Genomic DNA, 18,761 nt, shown 5'->3' on the forward strand with positions numbered 1-18,761 from the left:
AACAACACAAAAGCCATATTAAACGCAGACTACTTTAGGCCCGGAAGTAGGATTCGTCACGTCATCACTTAAAACGACCGGATAGAGCTGTAGGCGAACACAGTCACTGTTTCAGTACATTTTAGTCTCCAGGGAAAGGAATAGGGAACACTTGTGTTAAATGTGACTTACTTAAGCCAGATTTTGAACATATCATACTGGTACAATTCTCTTCTCTGATTTTAGGTAAAGTTTGTGGACAGTTTAGGGGTTAGCACTATACTGCATACTCAGTATAACTGAGAAACAACCTAAATGTATAATTAGATTTAGGTAGTTCCTTTTGTTTAGAGACTACTTAATATGTTAGCAATTGAGTTTACATCAAAAACAGACTATAGGCATTGTTCTTTACATCACTTAAAATAACCAATGGACAAGCTGAGTTATAAAATTAAGCCTCATTTTGAATTTCAGATTCAATAATAACTGTTTTTAGTGTAATTTTGATATTTATATCAAGAAATGTAGCTTATTTACCAAATTAGGTGAGGAATACATGAAAACAAATTAAGAAAGCTTAATAAAAATGTTTCTTTTTACAATTTTCATGAACTTTTATTGAAATATCTTTTGTTTCGTTGTTTCGTTTGTTTTTCACTTATTAAATTATTCCGTTAATGATGGATTAATAGGAATGTCATACAAAGACAAAGCCCAGCCCCCTGAATCATGTGAATTGCTTTTCTTGTGGTTGCTGTCATTTACATGAACATCTGATATACTTCTTCTGGTGAGTACTTGCATGAAAGTCAATTTTTTAAAAGTCTACAAGTACATTAATAAAAGTGGATACTAATCAATAGGATTGTTATTGATAGCTATCAGGTGCATTAAATATGGTATTTTATATATTTATATAGCAATTTTGGTGAGAAATTGCGGCATGTTAATATATGTCAGTGTAAAGCAATTTTGTTCTTTTTGCTTTGACCTTTGATGGTGACTACGACACGTCTGAGATTCAAAAGGAAATCCAAAAGATTATGAAGGAGAAGGAAGAAGAGATAGAAAGACAGAAGAATGAACTTATTAAGAAAAAGGATGAGGAAAAGAGAGCACAATAGCAATGGGAACACAATAAAGAGGAAAATAAATACAAATTGCAAATAAAAAACAAAAAGAGTGGGAGGAAAAAAGCCTTCAAGATGAGCAACTGAGACTGGAGGAGCAAGTACGGCAGAAAAAGCTCAATCAATTTTGAGTTGGAAAAAACAGAGCAGAAGAATATAGACTCAGAAAAGAACAGGGGAATAAGAATGGAAAATATTGCAAGAAAACTAAGAAGAAGAAGAGGAGGAGAAGAGGAGGAAAAATCAAGTGGAAGCCAGAAAACAAGAAGAGGAGCTCAGTGAATTCAGACAGAGATACATCACTGACTTTGCAGTTTTGGTACCAAAGCATGAAAGAGAACTTGAGAATATAATTCTGAGGCAACAACAACAAAAAAGATAAATAGATAGTTTTTATGTATTTGTACTGACATTTGCTTGCAGTGGAAGTCACCTGACTTCACCACATAAAAATAAACATATCAACACAAGCAGACAATATGCAGACATTTTCACTCTCTTTGGCCACACCAATTTAGTAACCTCTGTGTTGCTAATGTTTGGAGATGTGAAAACCTTGAAGAATAAAAGATCGATCCTGTTTTTGTGAACAAGGTGGGACAATAGTAATATACATATGAAGGAGACAAATGGATTCTTCACATGACATATTATTTGCTTTACTCCATATACAGGCCCTATAAATGCTTTCCATGCTTGATAATGCAATTCCGAGCAACTTACTAGCTTATTGTTACAATCATTTTAATGGCCCTTTTCTGTGCCTCAGAGACATCTTCCAACCAACAAATAACACAGAAAGTCAACTACAAGGCTCTCACATGAATTGGGCCTTCTAAAGATAAAGCACAACCCTTAATGCCAGACCCAACAGTGGCAGAATCAAAATATTATTTTCTATGGGGTTTATGTCTTTGGAAAATCAAGATCCACCACACCAGTGCTCTGCTCAAAGGACTCACACACACCACTCCAGCCTCAAATGAAGAGACACTAATTACTTTCACCTGTGCTTATAAAGGGAAGAAAAACAACTCAAACCTGCCCACAAGGAGTGGAGCTTGGTTTGAGTTGTTTTGTTGGGTGGAGCCTAATTGGAGTTGTTGGGTGGAGCCTAATTGTGAAAGGTTCACCTTTCACCTTTCACAATTAGGAATCAAGTATGGGTTTTTGTGACAGGCTGGTAGTAACAAAGTGCCTAAAGATGTACAGGTAAGACACAGCTTACAGGGTTGGGGAACACCCAAACTGTATGTACTCTTAGCTTCAGGAATTCTGCTTTTAAGGTTCACCTACAGAGTGGGCTATGATAAACTGTGGCTTGTACTGCACACTCACTTCTAACCTAACTCCCACCCCACAGCTGCATTTCTGTTTAATCCAGCAGTGATTACAATTACTTTGTTATCTTGGTGCATGCTCAATCATCCAGGTAAGGAAAATCCCAGAAAGTTGATTCTGTTCTTCTGCCCATAGCTTTTTCAGTGGGAGTGTCCCAGTTAAACATCCAGATGAACAGAATCAACTTTCTGGGAATTAGTTTGGTATGTTTTGTTTCTTTTTGTGCAACATTTCTCATCTGCATTTCTCCAGCATCTGAGTTGATTTGTCTATTGATATTAGTCATGGTTAATTAGTTTGCTTAAAACTTAAGCTGGGGGAAAAACTGACCAAGTACAGTTATAAAATGAAACCGCACAGAATGTGTACACTACACTATATGGTTCTACTTATTGTAATTTGCCAGTTACAAATATTTATCCAAAATACTGACATGACATAAATTATTAATTTTATCAATTTCAGTAGAATTCTCAGTGCAGAGGCTGATATTGTAATAAAATATGTTTTATTTGACCTGCTTTATTACCTAGGCTTGGTCTACTCACGCCAATACCATCTCCATTTTAATTTGTCTACCACCAGTTGGCAGCAAAGTCCTAATATTACAGGACTCAGTAGGAATGGTAATAATTGATGTGGCAGAATTGGTTTATTCACAAGAATCACTGCCCATAAAAACAGAAGTGGGGTCAACGGGAAAGAGTGCATAACAATGTTGGGAGCTATAGTAAGATAAAAGTTAGTGTTCCTAACACAGTGAATATAAAATGTGCTTGATTTTAAGTTTAAGTTTATTCCCATAAAATGTGAATGCAAAGTAAAAAAAACAAAAACAAAAACTAAGGTTAATTTCCTTTATAGAATCTTGATATAGTTTGTTACTTCTTTAATTTGTGCAGTGTGAAAAAATATCCAGCACTTACCCCCGACAACCTAAAGCTAAATAAAAGCTTTATAATAGGTGGTTACACCCATTAAAAAGTCCTTCTACAAGCAAGTGTTGCCACGTGGCAGCTATAACTGTAATTTTAATGACCACTGGGACATAGATTTACACCACAACTTCAGAATACCAAGAATGCTACATATCTCATTTTTGCTATTAAGGATTTCGATAAAATTATATTCCCAAACTTTTTTGTGTGATGCGTCACTCTTTTTTCTATGAGTCTATGAGCTTTATTGGCTCAATTGCCCACTTTGTGTTATAACGACAAACTGCTTGTAAAGCATCACATGGTTTTGACATCTAAATGGTAATTTTTAAAGTCAAGGCATTCAGTACATATGGTGGACTGTTTGTGGGTGTTGCACTGATGTGCATAAAGGAATGTGATAAGACTGAGTTTCATTTTTACGATTTGTCTGCTGGTCTGACAACTCACAGAGATGAAAGACAAATGTTTAGTGATCTGATAATATTACTTATCTAGTAGCAAAAGGATAACTTTGTTCAGTGCTGGCATTAAATAAGAGATAGGACGTAGTGACTCACAAGGAAGTAGTCAACACATTCATTATACATTTTATCTGAAGGCTAATACCTGAAAGACTCAGCTGAGATATTCAGGATATTAGTGATAGGATATTAGTCCTGGGTGATTAAAGGAAGAAAAGAGTACTTCACAAGTTTAAAAGCATGAACACACTAAAAATAAAACCATTGGTAAAACAATTTAATGGACATTCGAGTTACATGGTTATATATTGTCCTAACAAATATCGCAAGTAAGTAGTCGAGTGGTTACATGTTTGCAAAAACATCAATTGCAACAAAATGTAAGCTCAAATGAATTCATTTATAATTATTTTTGTTGACTGACTGCATGATAATATCACAATGTCACTCACAGGACATCAGTAATGAGCAATATGTCAGTAATGTTGTTTCTCAGTCAACCATAGCCATTTCATTGCTGTAATAGCTGAACAGAGCACTCCTTTCAAACTCTCCTAATAAAGGTTTTTTCAGGTGACCTGTTTTCAGTTTGGGTTTTTAGTTCCAGTGTTGAACTTTGACAATAACATTTTCATCTTGTGAACCTTTTAATTACTGTACCAGCTGCAACAAGTCCTAAGTAGGCCTGTAACTTCAAACACTGCTCATATACTCAGATGTTCTCCAATCCACGTCCAATAAACAAGAGTGGTATAAAATATCATAAATGAATTTGGGTCAATTCGTATAATCCAAAAGTTTTTGAACACTCTCAACAACATGACATAAAAGAAAAATGGAACTGAAGAGGAAACACTATTAAGAAAAAAGTACTGGGCCACCTAAATATTATACCTACATACCAACTGCTGTTAATTTCACAAGATTACTTTATGTGATCTGCTACTTTGTGGCTGAGTTACTGTAGTTGCTTCCACTTTACCATTTATAATACCACTTATAACTGATTGTGGGATATCTAGGAGGGCATACATTTTACATAAACTAAACTGTTGATGTCTTTAGAACAACCCTATTCCTTAACCCTAGACTACTTTTCAACAATGTTTGTGAAGACTGCTTGATGCTTGAAGTGCTTAATTCCATACACGCATGGCAACATAATGAAAAACACCTAAATTCAAAGATTAAATGATATGACACCAATGCTTTTAATATTATAGTGTATATTACACCCATAAATCCAAGTAATATAATGTGCATTAACTGTAAATTACTTTTGGCCGTTTATTTATTATTTAATACAAAATAATTTTAGCAGGACTTTCCAACTCATATGGGTCAAATTATATTTAACTAGGAAACAGCTGTGGTAGTAAAAGTATGAACTAAATCAAACGATGATACACATAGATTTACAAAGTATCATTTAGTTAAAAGAATGGTTCGCTGAATTAAATGGCAGGGCTGTATCAATTTAGAAACCAAAACCAGTTCAAATTTCTGTAGTATCTTATCACAGTTAAATCATGGCACCCAGATGGGGGTGGCATGCCAGGTTAAGGCATGTTTTTATAATGATAGCTGGTTCTGAGGTCTGGCTCTGTGTGTGTTTGGCTGCAAACTGGATACTTCTGAAGCACTGGTGGAGAAGAGGTCACCGCAGATTATTTTGTAGACCCTCTGCAGTTCCTGCTGAACGGGGAGTGAAGCCCGTTCTCTCACAGACTGACCGACTGATTCAGCTTTGCTTTACATTCATCAGGTTTTGTATCAATTCAGTTCATCCGACAGTAAAACCATCTATATGAATGTGTTCTATTCTAGTGTTCTGAGGCAAATTTGACCTTCACAAGTATTTGCTCCCTAAAATCCTAAAAGTTTATCGATTTTCTGTAAATATAAACCAAATTAAATGGTTGCTGTTTTGACACACTAGTGTAGATTCAGTTGAAAACACAAAAAATACAGGACATTAACCACATTTGAGATGTTTTAGAAAAAGAACATTTTTAGAACACCTTTCTTAGAACTCTTTTGATCTTACAGCGTGCATGGTATTTTACCGATGGACCAAAATCTACAGATTTCAGTTTTCTTCCCTTCAGTTAGACAAGTTAAGCCCCTTTTTTTTGGCCCATGGTTTGCTCATTGCCCTGGGTAGCAAGTGAAGCACTCGCAATAATATTTTAGTAAACATTTGAGCATTTGCTAGCTGTAAGCCAGAGTGGCGACGTGACTCGAGCTGACACTCATCAAACAGGAAACAGTCATCAGTGATTGGAGTCTTAGATAAGACCTTTACATGTCCTGTATGTTTTAGTTTATCAAGACTCACTCGGTGGATGGAGCCTTTATGATAGATTTCAACTGAAAGAAAAAAATTCTTTATGCTAAGATGCAACCGAGCATAAACAATGCAGAGAATGCTCTAACTCTATCAGATAGAGCCTTTACATTGCTGTCATACTTGTACAGGGCAACACCTCCCAATTCTGTTAATAAAAGGTACTTTCGAGTGACCTGATTCAGTTTGGATCTGCAAAGGAACATTTAAAACCGCTGAGGACGATCAGCAGTTTCACCCGGTAAGTACATTCACAAAGAGTAAAGGCAATGAATATAAAAACCTATAACTGCATCTGTTCTCGGTTTTGTAGGTCATGGTAGACTCAAGTCCTTAATAAAATCTGTAATTGTGCTACAAAAAGAGTGTGGTCTTAAATAGATTAGTCACAACTGTGTATATTAATTAAGTGTATGACAGCAATGCAGGTAAGTTAAAGTACCGCATTTTGTATATATTCATATTATACTTTGGGGTGAATGTTCTACAACATGATACGAGCAATACCAGACATGTCAGTTTTTAAATCCTACGTACAAAGAAGCTGACTTTAATTCTCCAAGCTGAATTTACATATAAGGTTCACCAGTATAAATAAATAATTTAGACTTACTTTATTTATTTTCATAATTCAACTTTAGTTGGAAGCCTTTTGATACTAAACTGTTCTGATGATTGTTTGCATTTTCTAAACATCCATTTTTTTTATACAACTGCCAGTTCTGCCTTATAATATTATTGCACTCACTGACAGACCTTTACCACACCACTATACTGCACTATACTACATATACAACACATTCTCAGGTCTTGTCAAAACTTTTTGACTTCTCATAACCATAGGGAAAACAATGTAATGACACTGCAATTATTAAATAAAACATATATTTTGTACTCCAGTACCCGAGCCATTATTATCAAATCTGATAAGGAGAATATTTGTAGCCATGCTATCCACAGGCTGATCCTATAGTGGCAATGATATTGCACTTATTCTACCTGCTCCTGTGGCATCATATCCACCACACAATAGAGCCCACTGGAGTTTTAAGGTTTCTTCTAAAGTTCCATGTATTCAGATTCTTTTCGTCTGATGGTTTATTATTAGATGACAACTTTCTCTTCCTTTTTCTTTCATCCAACAGACACCAACCAATTTCTCATATTTCTATCACAGTGGCACTATGGCATCACAACCTCTTTCATCACGCGGTGAGTCTGGCGAGATGTATCAGAACATAACACAGATAGCAAGACAGAAAGAATGCAAGTATCTGAGCATGACGAGGACAGCTAAAATCCAGGTTAAGCCCAGTGCTAGGCAAAAGTCACAAGAAAATAAGGATGCGTTAGGGAGGATAAAGGTGACAAAGAAAATTATTAACAAAACCAGAAGCCACGTTTACTCCCGTTAACACACTTAGAATGACAGTTAGAAACACTAGTTATGTTGGCAGTAGGGACAGTTATGACTTTACCCAAACCCAGGGCTGGACTGGTAATCTTGCATACGCATAAGTTTCGTCAGGAAGAAGTGGCGGAGAGGTGGAGCTGGAAAACAAAATGAAAACAATAAAAAGAAACTAAAAATAGGTGCAGCTAATTGTAGTACTAGCAAGAACTAGTAACAAAGCTTTGTGGAGAAGTGAGGAAGAAATCAAGGAATGTGAAATTCACAGGGTAAGACAACGATGAAGGGACATAATGGGATTAAAAAATGCTAGGACCAATTTTCTGACCCAGTCCAACCCTGACAAAAACACATATGCACTTTATGTATTATGAACATCCAAATCTAGAAACTTTGAAGCTGTTTGACACTTATCCCGAACATGTTACACGTTTCTAATTTACAAACTAAAGGACAATTACTAACAGCTATAAAAAGCATCAACTCTCCCCAAATTTCTTAAATGTGCCCCCTTGTGCATTAGTGAGACATACAAGCAGCTTTAGCACATTATCATTTGATGCACCAAAAATGTAAAAAGGCTGGTGTTCACACCTTCACAGTGGTTTTGGGGAGAAGGATAAGAGAGTTTAAAAAGATTATTTGAGCACTTCCCAGTAAAGAGTAGATATATTTTTTTTACAAATAATTAAAAAACATTAAAGTTAAAAAAGAATAAAAGAAATAAAAGATATAAATATGTATGCATGTGCTGGAAAACATGTAATAATTTTTTTTGTTGATTTACAGCATATGAACTTCGGATTCTGGTTTTTGGAAAGACTCAAAGTAAAAAATCAATTCTAACCAACTTCATCACTGGGAAAAAAGATTTGACTGGGGATCTTCTGCAAAAGGTGTCCCCATCCACTACAGTCACTCAAGGACAGTATAGGAAAACACGCCTAACAATAGTGAAAACTTCAGATGTCTTCAGTTTAGCTGGAGAGAAGGTGAAGCATGAAATGAAGAAGTGTGTGGCTCTTTGCCCCCCTGGACCAAATGTTCTCCTCCTGTTGATAAAGCCTTCTGAATTCAGTGAAGAAGACAGACAAAAACTAAAGATCATCCTAAGATTCTTTGGTCAAGATGCTTTTAAATATGCAATGGTCATTTTGACACATAGTGAGGAGAAAAAAACTTCAGCTGTGGATCGACTCATACAGGACTGTAGACAAAGGCAGCAGAGAATCAACTTTGACAAAAAAGATCTGCCAGAAAAGGATCTTCAAGAACTCATGGAAAAGATGGAGAGCATAGTGAATGAAAACAGAGGAGGCTATCTAAACAGAGGTGAAGAAGCTGACACCACAACAGTCGCTTTTAAACCGCCTCTTAACCTGGTATTGTGTGGGACATATGAAGTTCTGAAGAGTTCAGCAGCCAATGCCATTGTAGGAAAACACCAGTTTGGTAAACCTGCTGACTCCTCAGAATGTGTTAAGAAGGAGACACAGGTGTGTGGACGTTTAGTGTCCCTGGTAGAGATGCCTGCTTGGTATGGAAAATCTCCTGAGGCAATAAAGAGCTGCAAAAAACAATGTGTTTCTCTCTGGAATCCCGAAGGTGTCCATGCCTTTATCCTGGTCCTTCCTGTGGGACCCCTCAGTGACGAAAACAAGCGAGAGTTAGAGATCATCCAGAATGAATTTGGATCTCAGGTCATCGACTTCACCATGATTCTTTTTGCAGTGGAATCAGATCCCACAGATCCAGTTGTTGTCAACTTTGTTAGTGAAAACAGAAACATCCAGGAGCTCTGTCAGAAGTGTGGAGGACGAAACATCATCTTCAACATCAAAGACAAGCAGCAGGTCTCTGAGGTGTTGCACACTGTGGAGAAGATGACAGCTATGGGATCTAAGTGCTTCACAAGACAAATGCTTGTTAAGCCTCGATTGATTAAACTCGAAGGAAACCCTTCACAGAAGACAGAATCCTTTGATAATCCCAACCACAGCCCAGATGCTCTCCGGATAGTGATGATTGGGAAGACTGGCTGTGGGAAGAGTGCAACTGGAAACACCATTTTAGGCCAAAAATGCTTTTATTCTAAAACCTGCATGAAGTCAGTGACAGAGGTTTGCAAAAAAGCAAAAGGAGTGGTCGACGGCCATCCAGTTGCTGTGGTCGACACACCAGGCTTGTACGACACGACTCTGTCCAACCATGAAGTCAAACAGGAGCTTGTGAAATGCATCAGCTTGTTGTCTCCAGGACCTCACGCGTTCTTACTGGTAGTGCAGATTGGTCGATTTACCAAAGAAGAAAAAGACACAGTAGAGCTCATCAAGGAGTTTTTTGGCAAGAAATCAGAAGACTTCATTATTGTTATATTCACCAGAGGAGATGATCTTCAAGATCAAACAATAGAGAGTTACATGGAAGAAGTCAGCGATGACTTTGTTAAAAAACTCATTGACGACTGTGGAGGAAGATACCATGTTTTCAACAACAGAGATCAAAATAATCATTCACAAGTCGCAGAGCTTTTAGACAAAGTACAAACAATGGTGAAGAAAAATGGTGGCAGCTGCTACACTACAGAGATGTTCCAAGAAGCTGAGGCAGCCATACAAAAGGAAATGAAGAGGATCCTAAAAGAGAAAGAAGCAGATATGGAGAAAGAGATGGAAGAACTTCAAAGGAAACGCGATGAAGAAATTCAGGCGAAAAAGAAACAAATTGATCAAGAAAGAGCAGAAAAAGAAGAAGTACTGAAGGAGAAGGAAGAACTGATTAACCAGGAACAAGAGAAGACAAAGAGAGAGGAGGAAAAGAGAGAACAGGAGACCATAGCATCAATAAGATATGAAGAAAAACTCCGAATGCAGTGGGAAGAAAAACTTGAAGCTCTTGAGCAGAAAATAAAATCAGAATGTGAAAAAAATGTACATGCTGACAGAAAGCTGATGGAAAACCGAGAAGAGATGAAATTAGAACGCGAAGCTTGGGAAAAAGAACGCAAAGAATGGTGGGAGAAACGAAATCAAGAAGACAAACAGAGGAAAGAGGAGGAACAAGCGCTGCTTATAAAGCTCAAAGAAGAATATGATGAGGAAAGAAATGAATATGAAAGCAAAATAAAAGAACAAGATAGACTCAGGAGAGAACAAGAGGAGAGAGACTGGAAATTAGCGCAGGATATCTATGAGGCAAAAGTCAAGGAAATGAAGAAGAAAATTGCAGAAGAAGCCAGAAAGCAAGCAGAAGAATTCAATGAGTTCAGACAGAAATATTCAGTAGATTTTGCAGCGTTGAGAGCAAAGCATGACAGTGAGATGGAAGACATGAAGCAAAAACAACAAAAAAGCAACGCCATCATACTTAAACATCTGCTCATGAAGAGAGAATACAAGAGAGACTTTGACAGACTGAAGAAAAAACAGGAACAAGAAATGGATGAGCTGAATTACAATCTTTCTATAGGAAATGAGGGCGAGCCAATTGAAGAAGATATCAACCAACTACAGCTAGAACATGATAAACAAATCAATGACTGGATAGAAGAATATGTACAGAAAGCTGACGGAGATAAGTCTTGCACCATTTTATGAAACGGGCTCTTTTACCTGAATGTCAGTTTGATTTAACTTTGATAGCTTTTGGTTTTAAAGCTTTTAATAAACAAATACTTTTGTTATAGCTGTATGATAGATGTAGATGTAGTTCCATATAACATAATATACTCAAATTATTACAAATTGATTAATATGTTCTAAAATCACTGTCAATCTTTCTTCTTTTTTTTAACTGCAGAAAATGTTGCCTGCTAAGTAAAAACATGAATGAATGTAAACTAATCATATAAATCATTTAGGTAAAGATCTCGTTTAATTTGCATCATGCCATTTTTACTGCAGGAAGTAATGCATATTTTTCCATTTAAAAACAATCACTGGTGTCAATAATCTCACGAAAAGCACAAAATGTCTTTGGCTCAGATGTGTTTGTTATTTACAGAAAACACTTTATTGCAGTATATAACCATTTTTTGGCACAGCATGTCTCTTTTTTCAGAATGATAAAAATGTTTCAATTCCTGATTGTTTTTTGTTTTTATAAAATACTTATTGCATCTGATAAGTAGTCTGTGTAGAGATATATTAAAATGTAAGCTTCATATTTTGGACAAAAACCAGTTGATGTTCTTATCGTTAATTTTGATGATCACTTTACGGGACAATGAATAAGTACTACTGTTGAGAAATATCACAGTAAACTTTAAATAAAAGCAAACATTAGCTGAAGACTCTTTACGGATATTGATTGATTGGAAAAAAGACCGTAAACTGTTCACTTTAAAGTGAAGGAAATGTAACAAAGTACAGGCAACCTAAGCATGGAACCACACTTCATAGTGAAATTCAAACCATATTTGTTGAAAAGCTTGATTTAATTTGTTTCTTCAATTTTGAATCTTTGAAATAAGGGAATATGTCCTGCCTTTATTCAAAAGGTCCTTTCATATTTAAACCCAGTTTCAGAAAATTTATTTCACAGAGTTTATAGGGTAGACATCATCTTTTAGACCTTAACAAATAATCTACACACCTGAAAGTTACGCCACATTCTTTAAACGTACATGTACATAGGAAGAACAGTGACAGTTCTCAATTATAATAATGTGAGTGTTTGAGGTGGAAACACCACTGTTGGAATAACACAGCTTGTACTAATGCTGTGAGCTCTTTAGGACAAGAAATTATTTTAAAAAACTTGTAAAGGTAGACTCCATGGTTTGCTGCTTGTGGCAATCATGCAGAAAAAAATAACCGAATTCAAAAATTAAGAACTGTAGTCCATTGATTTTGTCCCTAAAGCATATACAGGTTTTGATTCTGTGGTTATGACTCAGCAGTTTTTACTCATTCACCCATTCACACAAACCGCTTTTTCTATGTAAGTCTATTAACCGCATCTTAATTTAAACCCACTGTCAGTTTTTTTGATAATGGACCAAAATCCACACATTTCTGTTTTTTCAACTAGTTAAGGCAATGTGCCCTTTGCCACCATTTGCTCCTTGCCCTGCATAGCAAGTGATATCCTTGCCATCACATCTTGTGAACATTTTCTACATGTAGATCAGGATGATTAGCTCAACTTGATATTTATCACTGACAATGATTAGATCTTTCGGTGTCCTGTACGTGCCTGGTTAATCAAAGTGGAAAAACATCCCAATAATAACAAAACAACTAATGCAGATTCTCGCTTAGATTAGACATAAAACCACCGGAGACTTGTACGACCTTTTTCTGTTGTTGAAGGTTCAGACAATGCATGGAGCTTGCACAGATGCAACAGAGCATAAAGAATCCAGGGAATGCTCAGTGTTTGGTCATTTATCAGTAACTGTATCAGACATCACCTTTACTCTGTTGTCATACTTGTACAAGGCAACACCTTGATATTCTGATAATGGAAGGTGGTTACAAGTAACCTGATTCAGTTTGGAACTGCCAAGGGAGATTTAACAGCACTGAGTAAAACGTCAGAGTGTCACCTGGTGAGTACAATCACTGAAAATAGTCAAAGGAGCTTGCAAAGAAAAGCGTCTGGACTTCTGTTGCTTGAAGACGTTTCACCTCTCATCCGAGAAGTTTCTTCAGTTATAAGGTCAAATGGTGGGGAGTCCCAGATTTAAACCTAGTGGGTCAAATAAAGTGTAAAGTAAAGTTATTGGCTCTTTTAAGGGGACTTCACGGTTCAAATCAACTCGTTGGAAAGGATAATATTTTTGCCGTTTCTGTGCAGTGCACATTGAGGAGAATAGAAACCTTAACATTGAAGTTTACCGGAAGCCCCCACATATAGACCAATACCTACTCTTTGACTTCCACCCTTTGTAACACAAACTTGGAGTAATCAGGATTAGGGATGGGTATTGAAAACCGGTTCTTGTTGTTGTTCCCTTTGTTTCAATTCCTTGGAATTGTTTGCCATTTTTGCAAACGATTCCCTTATCGATTCCAGTCGCCCCGAATGACGTCACCACGTTGCGGAGCGTCATTTACCTGGCAGGAAACATGGCGTCTAATGCTCAAAAGTTTGGTTATACTTTACGAGAACAGATGACAACAGAGCAACTTGCAATACTTGCAAAGTAGATATTTCATTTAAGGGAGGAAACACTACGAATATGCAAAAGCATTTGCTCACAAAACACGCGATGCCCTTAAATGAATGTCGTGTTTTGAATTCTGTTCCGGACTCGTGAATCTCAACGCAGCAGCAGCGGTAACGTTTGCACGTCCTCTCCCGTTAATGCGGCAGGTAAATAATCCACTAACAGTGCATATTATGTTAGCGCGATCTGCCTTATTACAAAACCTGCCATTACTGTGCATTTAGGTGACCATGATGAGAGAGACAGACAGAGTCTCGCTGGCTCAGATGCTGGCAGTTCTCGCTGCAGTCTACCGGTAGCGTCTCCATTCAGGCCAGGATAGACGAATGTTACCGAGCAGTGACTAAGTTTGTGGTCAAAGGCTTACACCCATTTGCCACAGCAGATGCCCCCGATTTTCAGTAAGTGAATGCGTTTAATTGTAGGCAGGGACATTACTGGATATTCTTGTGTAATTGCTACAGAATAATTTATGTTATACTTTGTTATTGCTACAGAAGAATATTTATTTTATTATTTTACATTTACAACTTTTTTTTCCTGGGACCCTGTGACACCCCATCGAAGAGCCATAGGCTGTGGATCTGTTGAGATCTCACTGTTGGGTTTGTAAGGCCACGTTACTCCTAAATTTCTATCTTGTTCAAAGAGAAGATATAAAACAAAGTTCTAAGCTACTCGACCTTAGTGTTCTCATCCATCCATCCATCCATTCGCTTCCGCTTATCCTTTTCAGGGTCGCGGGGGGCGCTGGATCCTATCCCAGCTGTCATAGGGCGAGGGGCGGGGTACACCCTGGACAGGTCGCCAGTCTATCGCAGGGCCAACCATTCGCACTCACATTCACTCACACATTCACACCTAGTGGCAATTTGGATTATCCAATTAACCTATCCCCACAAGTTGCATGTCTTTGGACGGTGGGAGGAAGCCGGAGTACCCGGAGGGAACCCACGCAAACACGGGGAGAACATGCAAACTCCACACAGAAAGACCCCGGCCTGATGGTGGAATTGAACTCAGGACCTTCTTGCTGTGCGGCAACAGTGCTAACCACCGTGCCACCGTGCTGCCGATAAGAGAATCGATAAAGAATCGATAAAGAATCAATAAAGAATCGAATCGTTAAACAGAATCGAAAATGGAATCGGAATCGTGAAAATCTTATCAATACCCATCCCTAATCAGGATCCCGCAACAGCCACAGGGCAGAAGGATAACACTTTTCACTTTTCAGCCACCATCTTTTCATGGAGACTGTTTAAGTTTAAAACCTAAATGTAGCGCTGTACTCTTGTCAGTATATTTTTGTTATTTTGTGTTTATGATTTGATATAGATGTTTGATGTATAGTTTAAAATGTCATTATAAAACTGATCAATAAGTTATTACATTAGCCCAAACAATACCCCTATGCCATGATGCTTCACTCCATAATGTACATCGGTGTCAAGGCTCGGCTGTGTGGCAGGCAGGAGGAGGACCCAAACGCAAAACTCACAGACACGGGGATGAACTCAAAATCACAGCTTTAATGCTGGAGTGGCAGAACATAGGAAATACAAAACTAAACTGGGAAAAGTAAACTAACATACGCAGAGAGACACAGGGAGATCCACACAACATGAGGGACGACGTCACACTGAACAGAGGGAGACGCAGACAGAAATACACAGAGGGTTAACGAGGGAAGTGGGAACACACGGGGAACACAGGTGACACTGATAATCATAACGAGACAGGGCGGGGTGAACTGAACGCTGACGGGAGAGGTGAAACAGGAAGTACAGGAGGAGAGAGAGCACGAGTAGAACACCAACGTAACAGGCAGGGGAGACATGGAATAAACACGAAAGGGGACGAGGGCTCATAAATACATAGAGGGCACACAGGGGGAAGGGAGAGCACGGGGAGAACTTAGACATAATGGGCAGGGGAAGCATGGAATAAAATACAAACATACAAGGAAACTAAGAACATTGGGCCAGCATGGCCCAGGACCATGACAGTACCCCCCCCTCAAGGGCTGGCTCCAGACAGCCCAAACACAGAAAAACAAAACCAAACAGAAAACAACCCAGGGCGGGCGGCGGGGGCCCAGGACGGAGGGCTCGGAACAGAAAACAAAAGAAGAGCACAGCAAACACCGGAGCCCAAGAAAATAACCCAAACACAGAGCAGTTCAGGGGGCCGACCATGCGGAAGGCAACGGCGGAGACGTGGAAACAGTTCAGGAGGCCGACCGTGCGGAAGGCAACGGCGGCGACGTGGAAACAGTTCAGGAGGCCGGCCGTGCGCAAGGCAACGGCGGCGACGTGGAAACAGTTCAGGAGGCCGGCCGTGCGCAAGGCAACGGCGGCGGTGAAGGAGACGGAGCAGTTCAGGAGGCCGACCGCGCGGGAGGCGGCGGCGACGATGACAGCGCTGGTCCGGGGGCCGACCGTGCGGAAGGCGACGGCGGCCACCCAGGCGAAGGCGGTCCGGGGGCCGGCCGTGCGGAAGGCGACGGCGGCCACTCAGGCGATGACGGTCCGGGGGCCGGCCGTGCGGAAGGCGACGGCGGCCACTCAGGCGATGACGGTGCAGTTCAGGGGGCCGGCCGCGCGGAAGGCAGCGGCGGCGGCTCTCCAGTGTCAGGCGTACTGGCCGAGGCCCGGTGGGCACAGGACCAGTCGAGACGGGACCAGGCGAAGCACAGGCTGAGGCTGCAGCAGACGAAGGCTCTGAGGAGGCTGCAGCAGACGAAGGCTCTGAGGAGGCTGCAGCAGACGAAGGCTCTGAGGAGGCTGCAGCAGACGAAGGCTCTGAGGCCGGGCCAGGCGGAGCTGCAGAGGCTGAGGCCGGGCCAGGCGATGACGAAGCGGTCGCAGATGGCGGCTGGACAGGCTCCTCGGGCCCTCCAGCTGATGCGGCGTGAGGCTGGACGGGCCCCTCGGACCCTCCAGCGGAGACAGGAGGCTGAACGGGCCCCTCGGACCCTCCAGCGGAGACAGGAGGCTGAACGGGCCCCTCGGACCCTCCAGCGGAGACAGGAGGCTGAACGGGCCCCTCGGACCCTCCAGCGGAGACAGGAGGCTGGACGGGCCCCTCGGACCCTCCAGCGGAGACAGGAGGCTGAACGGGCCCCTCGGACCCTCCAGCGGAGACAGGAGGCTGAACGGGCCCCTCGGACCCTCCAGCGGAGACGAGGAGGTGCTGGCCGGGCTCACTGGAACCCCCAGCGGACGAGGTGGATGGCGGCGTGGGAGCCGCGGAGTCCTGGATGAGCTCATCCGAGCTTCCAGCAGGAGCCGATGTAGAGCCAGAGAGGATTGGGACCCCGGGCTCAATGTTAAGCTGGCTAGAAAACCGCACTGCTACGGGGAACTGGGCCAAAGGTTCAGGTGCGAGCTGAGCTGCCTGACACACGGGGACCTGAGCTGATGTCTGTAGTAACGGTGGTGGTGAGAGTGGAGTAGGTGGTGGAGTTAATGACTCCACAGGGGAATGAACTAGAGGTAGTGACGGTTGTGGTGCTGGTGGTTGAGTGGGTGACTGTGCTAAAGGAGACTGCACTGGGGACACTGGAGACTGCACTGGGGACACTGGAGACTGCACTGGGGACACTGGAGACTGCAGTGATGGTTGTAAAGTTGGAAACCGAGCTGACGATAAGGCTGATGATTCCTCTACCAACTGAGCTATTGACTGGGCTAGGGATTGAAATAAGGTTTGTAGTAAGTCAGGCTGTGGATGTGACTGTGCTATGGGAAGCGAGGCTGAGTGTGGTGGAGGTGGCGACTGAGCTTCGGGCCAGGCGGCTAACGGAGATTCATGGCGAGTCACTCCTGGCAACTCTGTAGGCCTTAAGCTGTCCATGTTAGGAGTAGCAGTCTCTAAAACAGTCACAGCACAGGAAGATCCAGATTTAGCAGAGTCAGTAATACCGAGCACAAAGGGATCCGTTGCGGACACAGGAGCATTCACACAAACGGTTTCTAAATATATAGGTTGGAGAGCAGCATAGTCCAGGAGTGAAGAAACACCATTCACAGTCTTATACTCAGCAGGTACAGGGACCTCAGAACTGTTAACTTCACGGTGTTGTTCATGAGTATGCAGCTCAACAATAGTCTTTTGCTTCTCTAAGGTGAGATTATCAGTCTGTGTGTTAATTGCTGCTGACCTGGGAGGAGCACAGGAAAAATAGTCACACTGAAACATGGGCGTGAGGGTAGGCAATGCAGGTTCAGGATTAACCGACCCAGAATTACCAGACACGGAGTTAATGGCCTCTGGGATGACGCGCATGGAGCTTACAGTGCCAGGATTCTTTAATTCAGCATGAACAGCAGTCTCTGGGGGGGTAATGAACTCAGTCTCGTGCTTAAAAGGTGCGGAGGTGAACTTAGAAACATTATGAGCCCTGGAAACACAGTCATATTCAAACTCACTATTCATTTCTGATGTGTTACGGACCTGAAAAACAGCGGACTCAGGAGCAGAATATTGTCCGAGTTGGTCCGACTTGGAAGTGGCATGGAAGAAACAGTTAGTGTCACTCACCACCGGAGTTTGCTCAGAAACGTTAGGGCGGCGGCGGCGTGAGCGCCGTTTTCGCCGAGAGGGGGGAGGAGATGAGCCGGGCCGCGAATCCTCCAGCGGACCGGGCTGAACGTCCTCCGACCCCTCACACTGGAGAGGCAGCTCCGGGCGGACGCCTACGGTGGAAACAAGGAAGTCCCGGATGTGGGGGTGCAGCGCGCCGAACAGCCACGGGAGTCCGGACACCATCCGCTGTAGACGGGCGGCTACGACCTCCCGGTGTTCGTCTCCTGGCAGCGCCTCCCACTCCTGACAGTGGTACTCCACCGTATAGATCAAATCCTCCCGGAGCTCAGCGGAGGGGTTGTGAGTTGCTGGGTCCATTACTGGTGACGTCGTACTGTCAAGGCTCGGCTGTGTGGCAGGCAGGAGGAGGACCCAAACGCAAAACT

At 41.3% G+C, this 18,761-nt stretch overlaps 2 protein-coding genes across 9 annotated transcripts in view; one reads left to right on the top strand and one right to left on the bottom strand.

Moving 5' to 3' along the window:
• The window catches only part of prdm6 (PR domain containing 6), a 203,938-nt gene that overhangs the window by 57,173 nt on the left and 128,004 nt on the right, over positions 1–18,761 (bottom strand). The window lies entirely within an intron of this gene.
• LOC309718894 (GTPase IMAP family member 8-like) lies at positions 639–11,488 on the top strand. The gene is made up of 5 exons (XM_082554513.1): positions 639–813; positions 846–2,343; positions 6,188–6,443; positions 7,348–7,414; positions 8,403–11,488. Exons 4-5 carry the CDS (start codon positions 7,387–7,389, stop codon positions 11,207–11,209), a joined length of 2,835 nt encoding a protein of 944 aa, XP_082410639.1. The 5' UTR covers positions 639–813; positions 846–2,343; positions 6,188–6,443; positions 7,348–7,386; the 3' UTR covers positions 11,210–11,488.

Source organism: Aulonocara stuartgranti (assembly GCF_965226115.1).
Source record: "Aulonocara stuartgranti genome assembly, chromosome: 12".
Taxonomy (NCBI): domain Eukaryota; kingdom Metazoa; phylum Chordata; class Actinopteri; order Cichliformes; family Cichlidae; genus Aulonocara; species Aulonocara stuartgranti.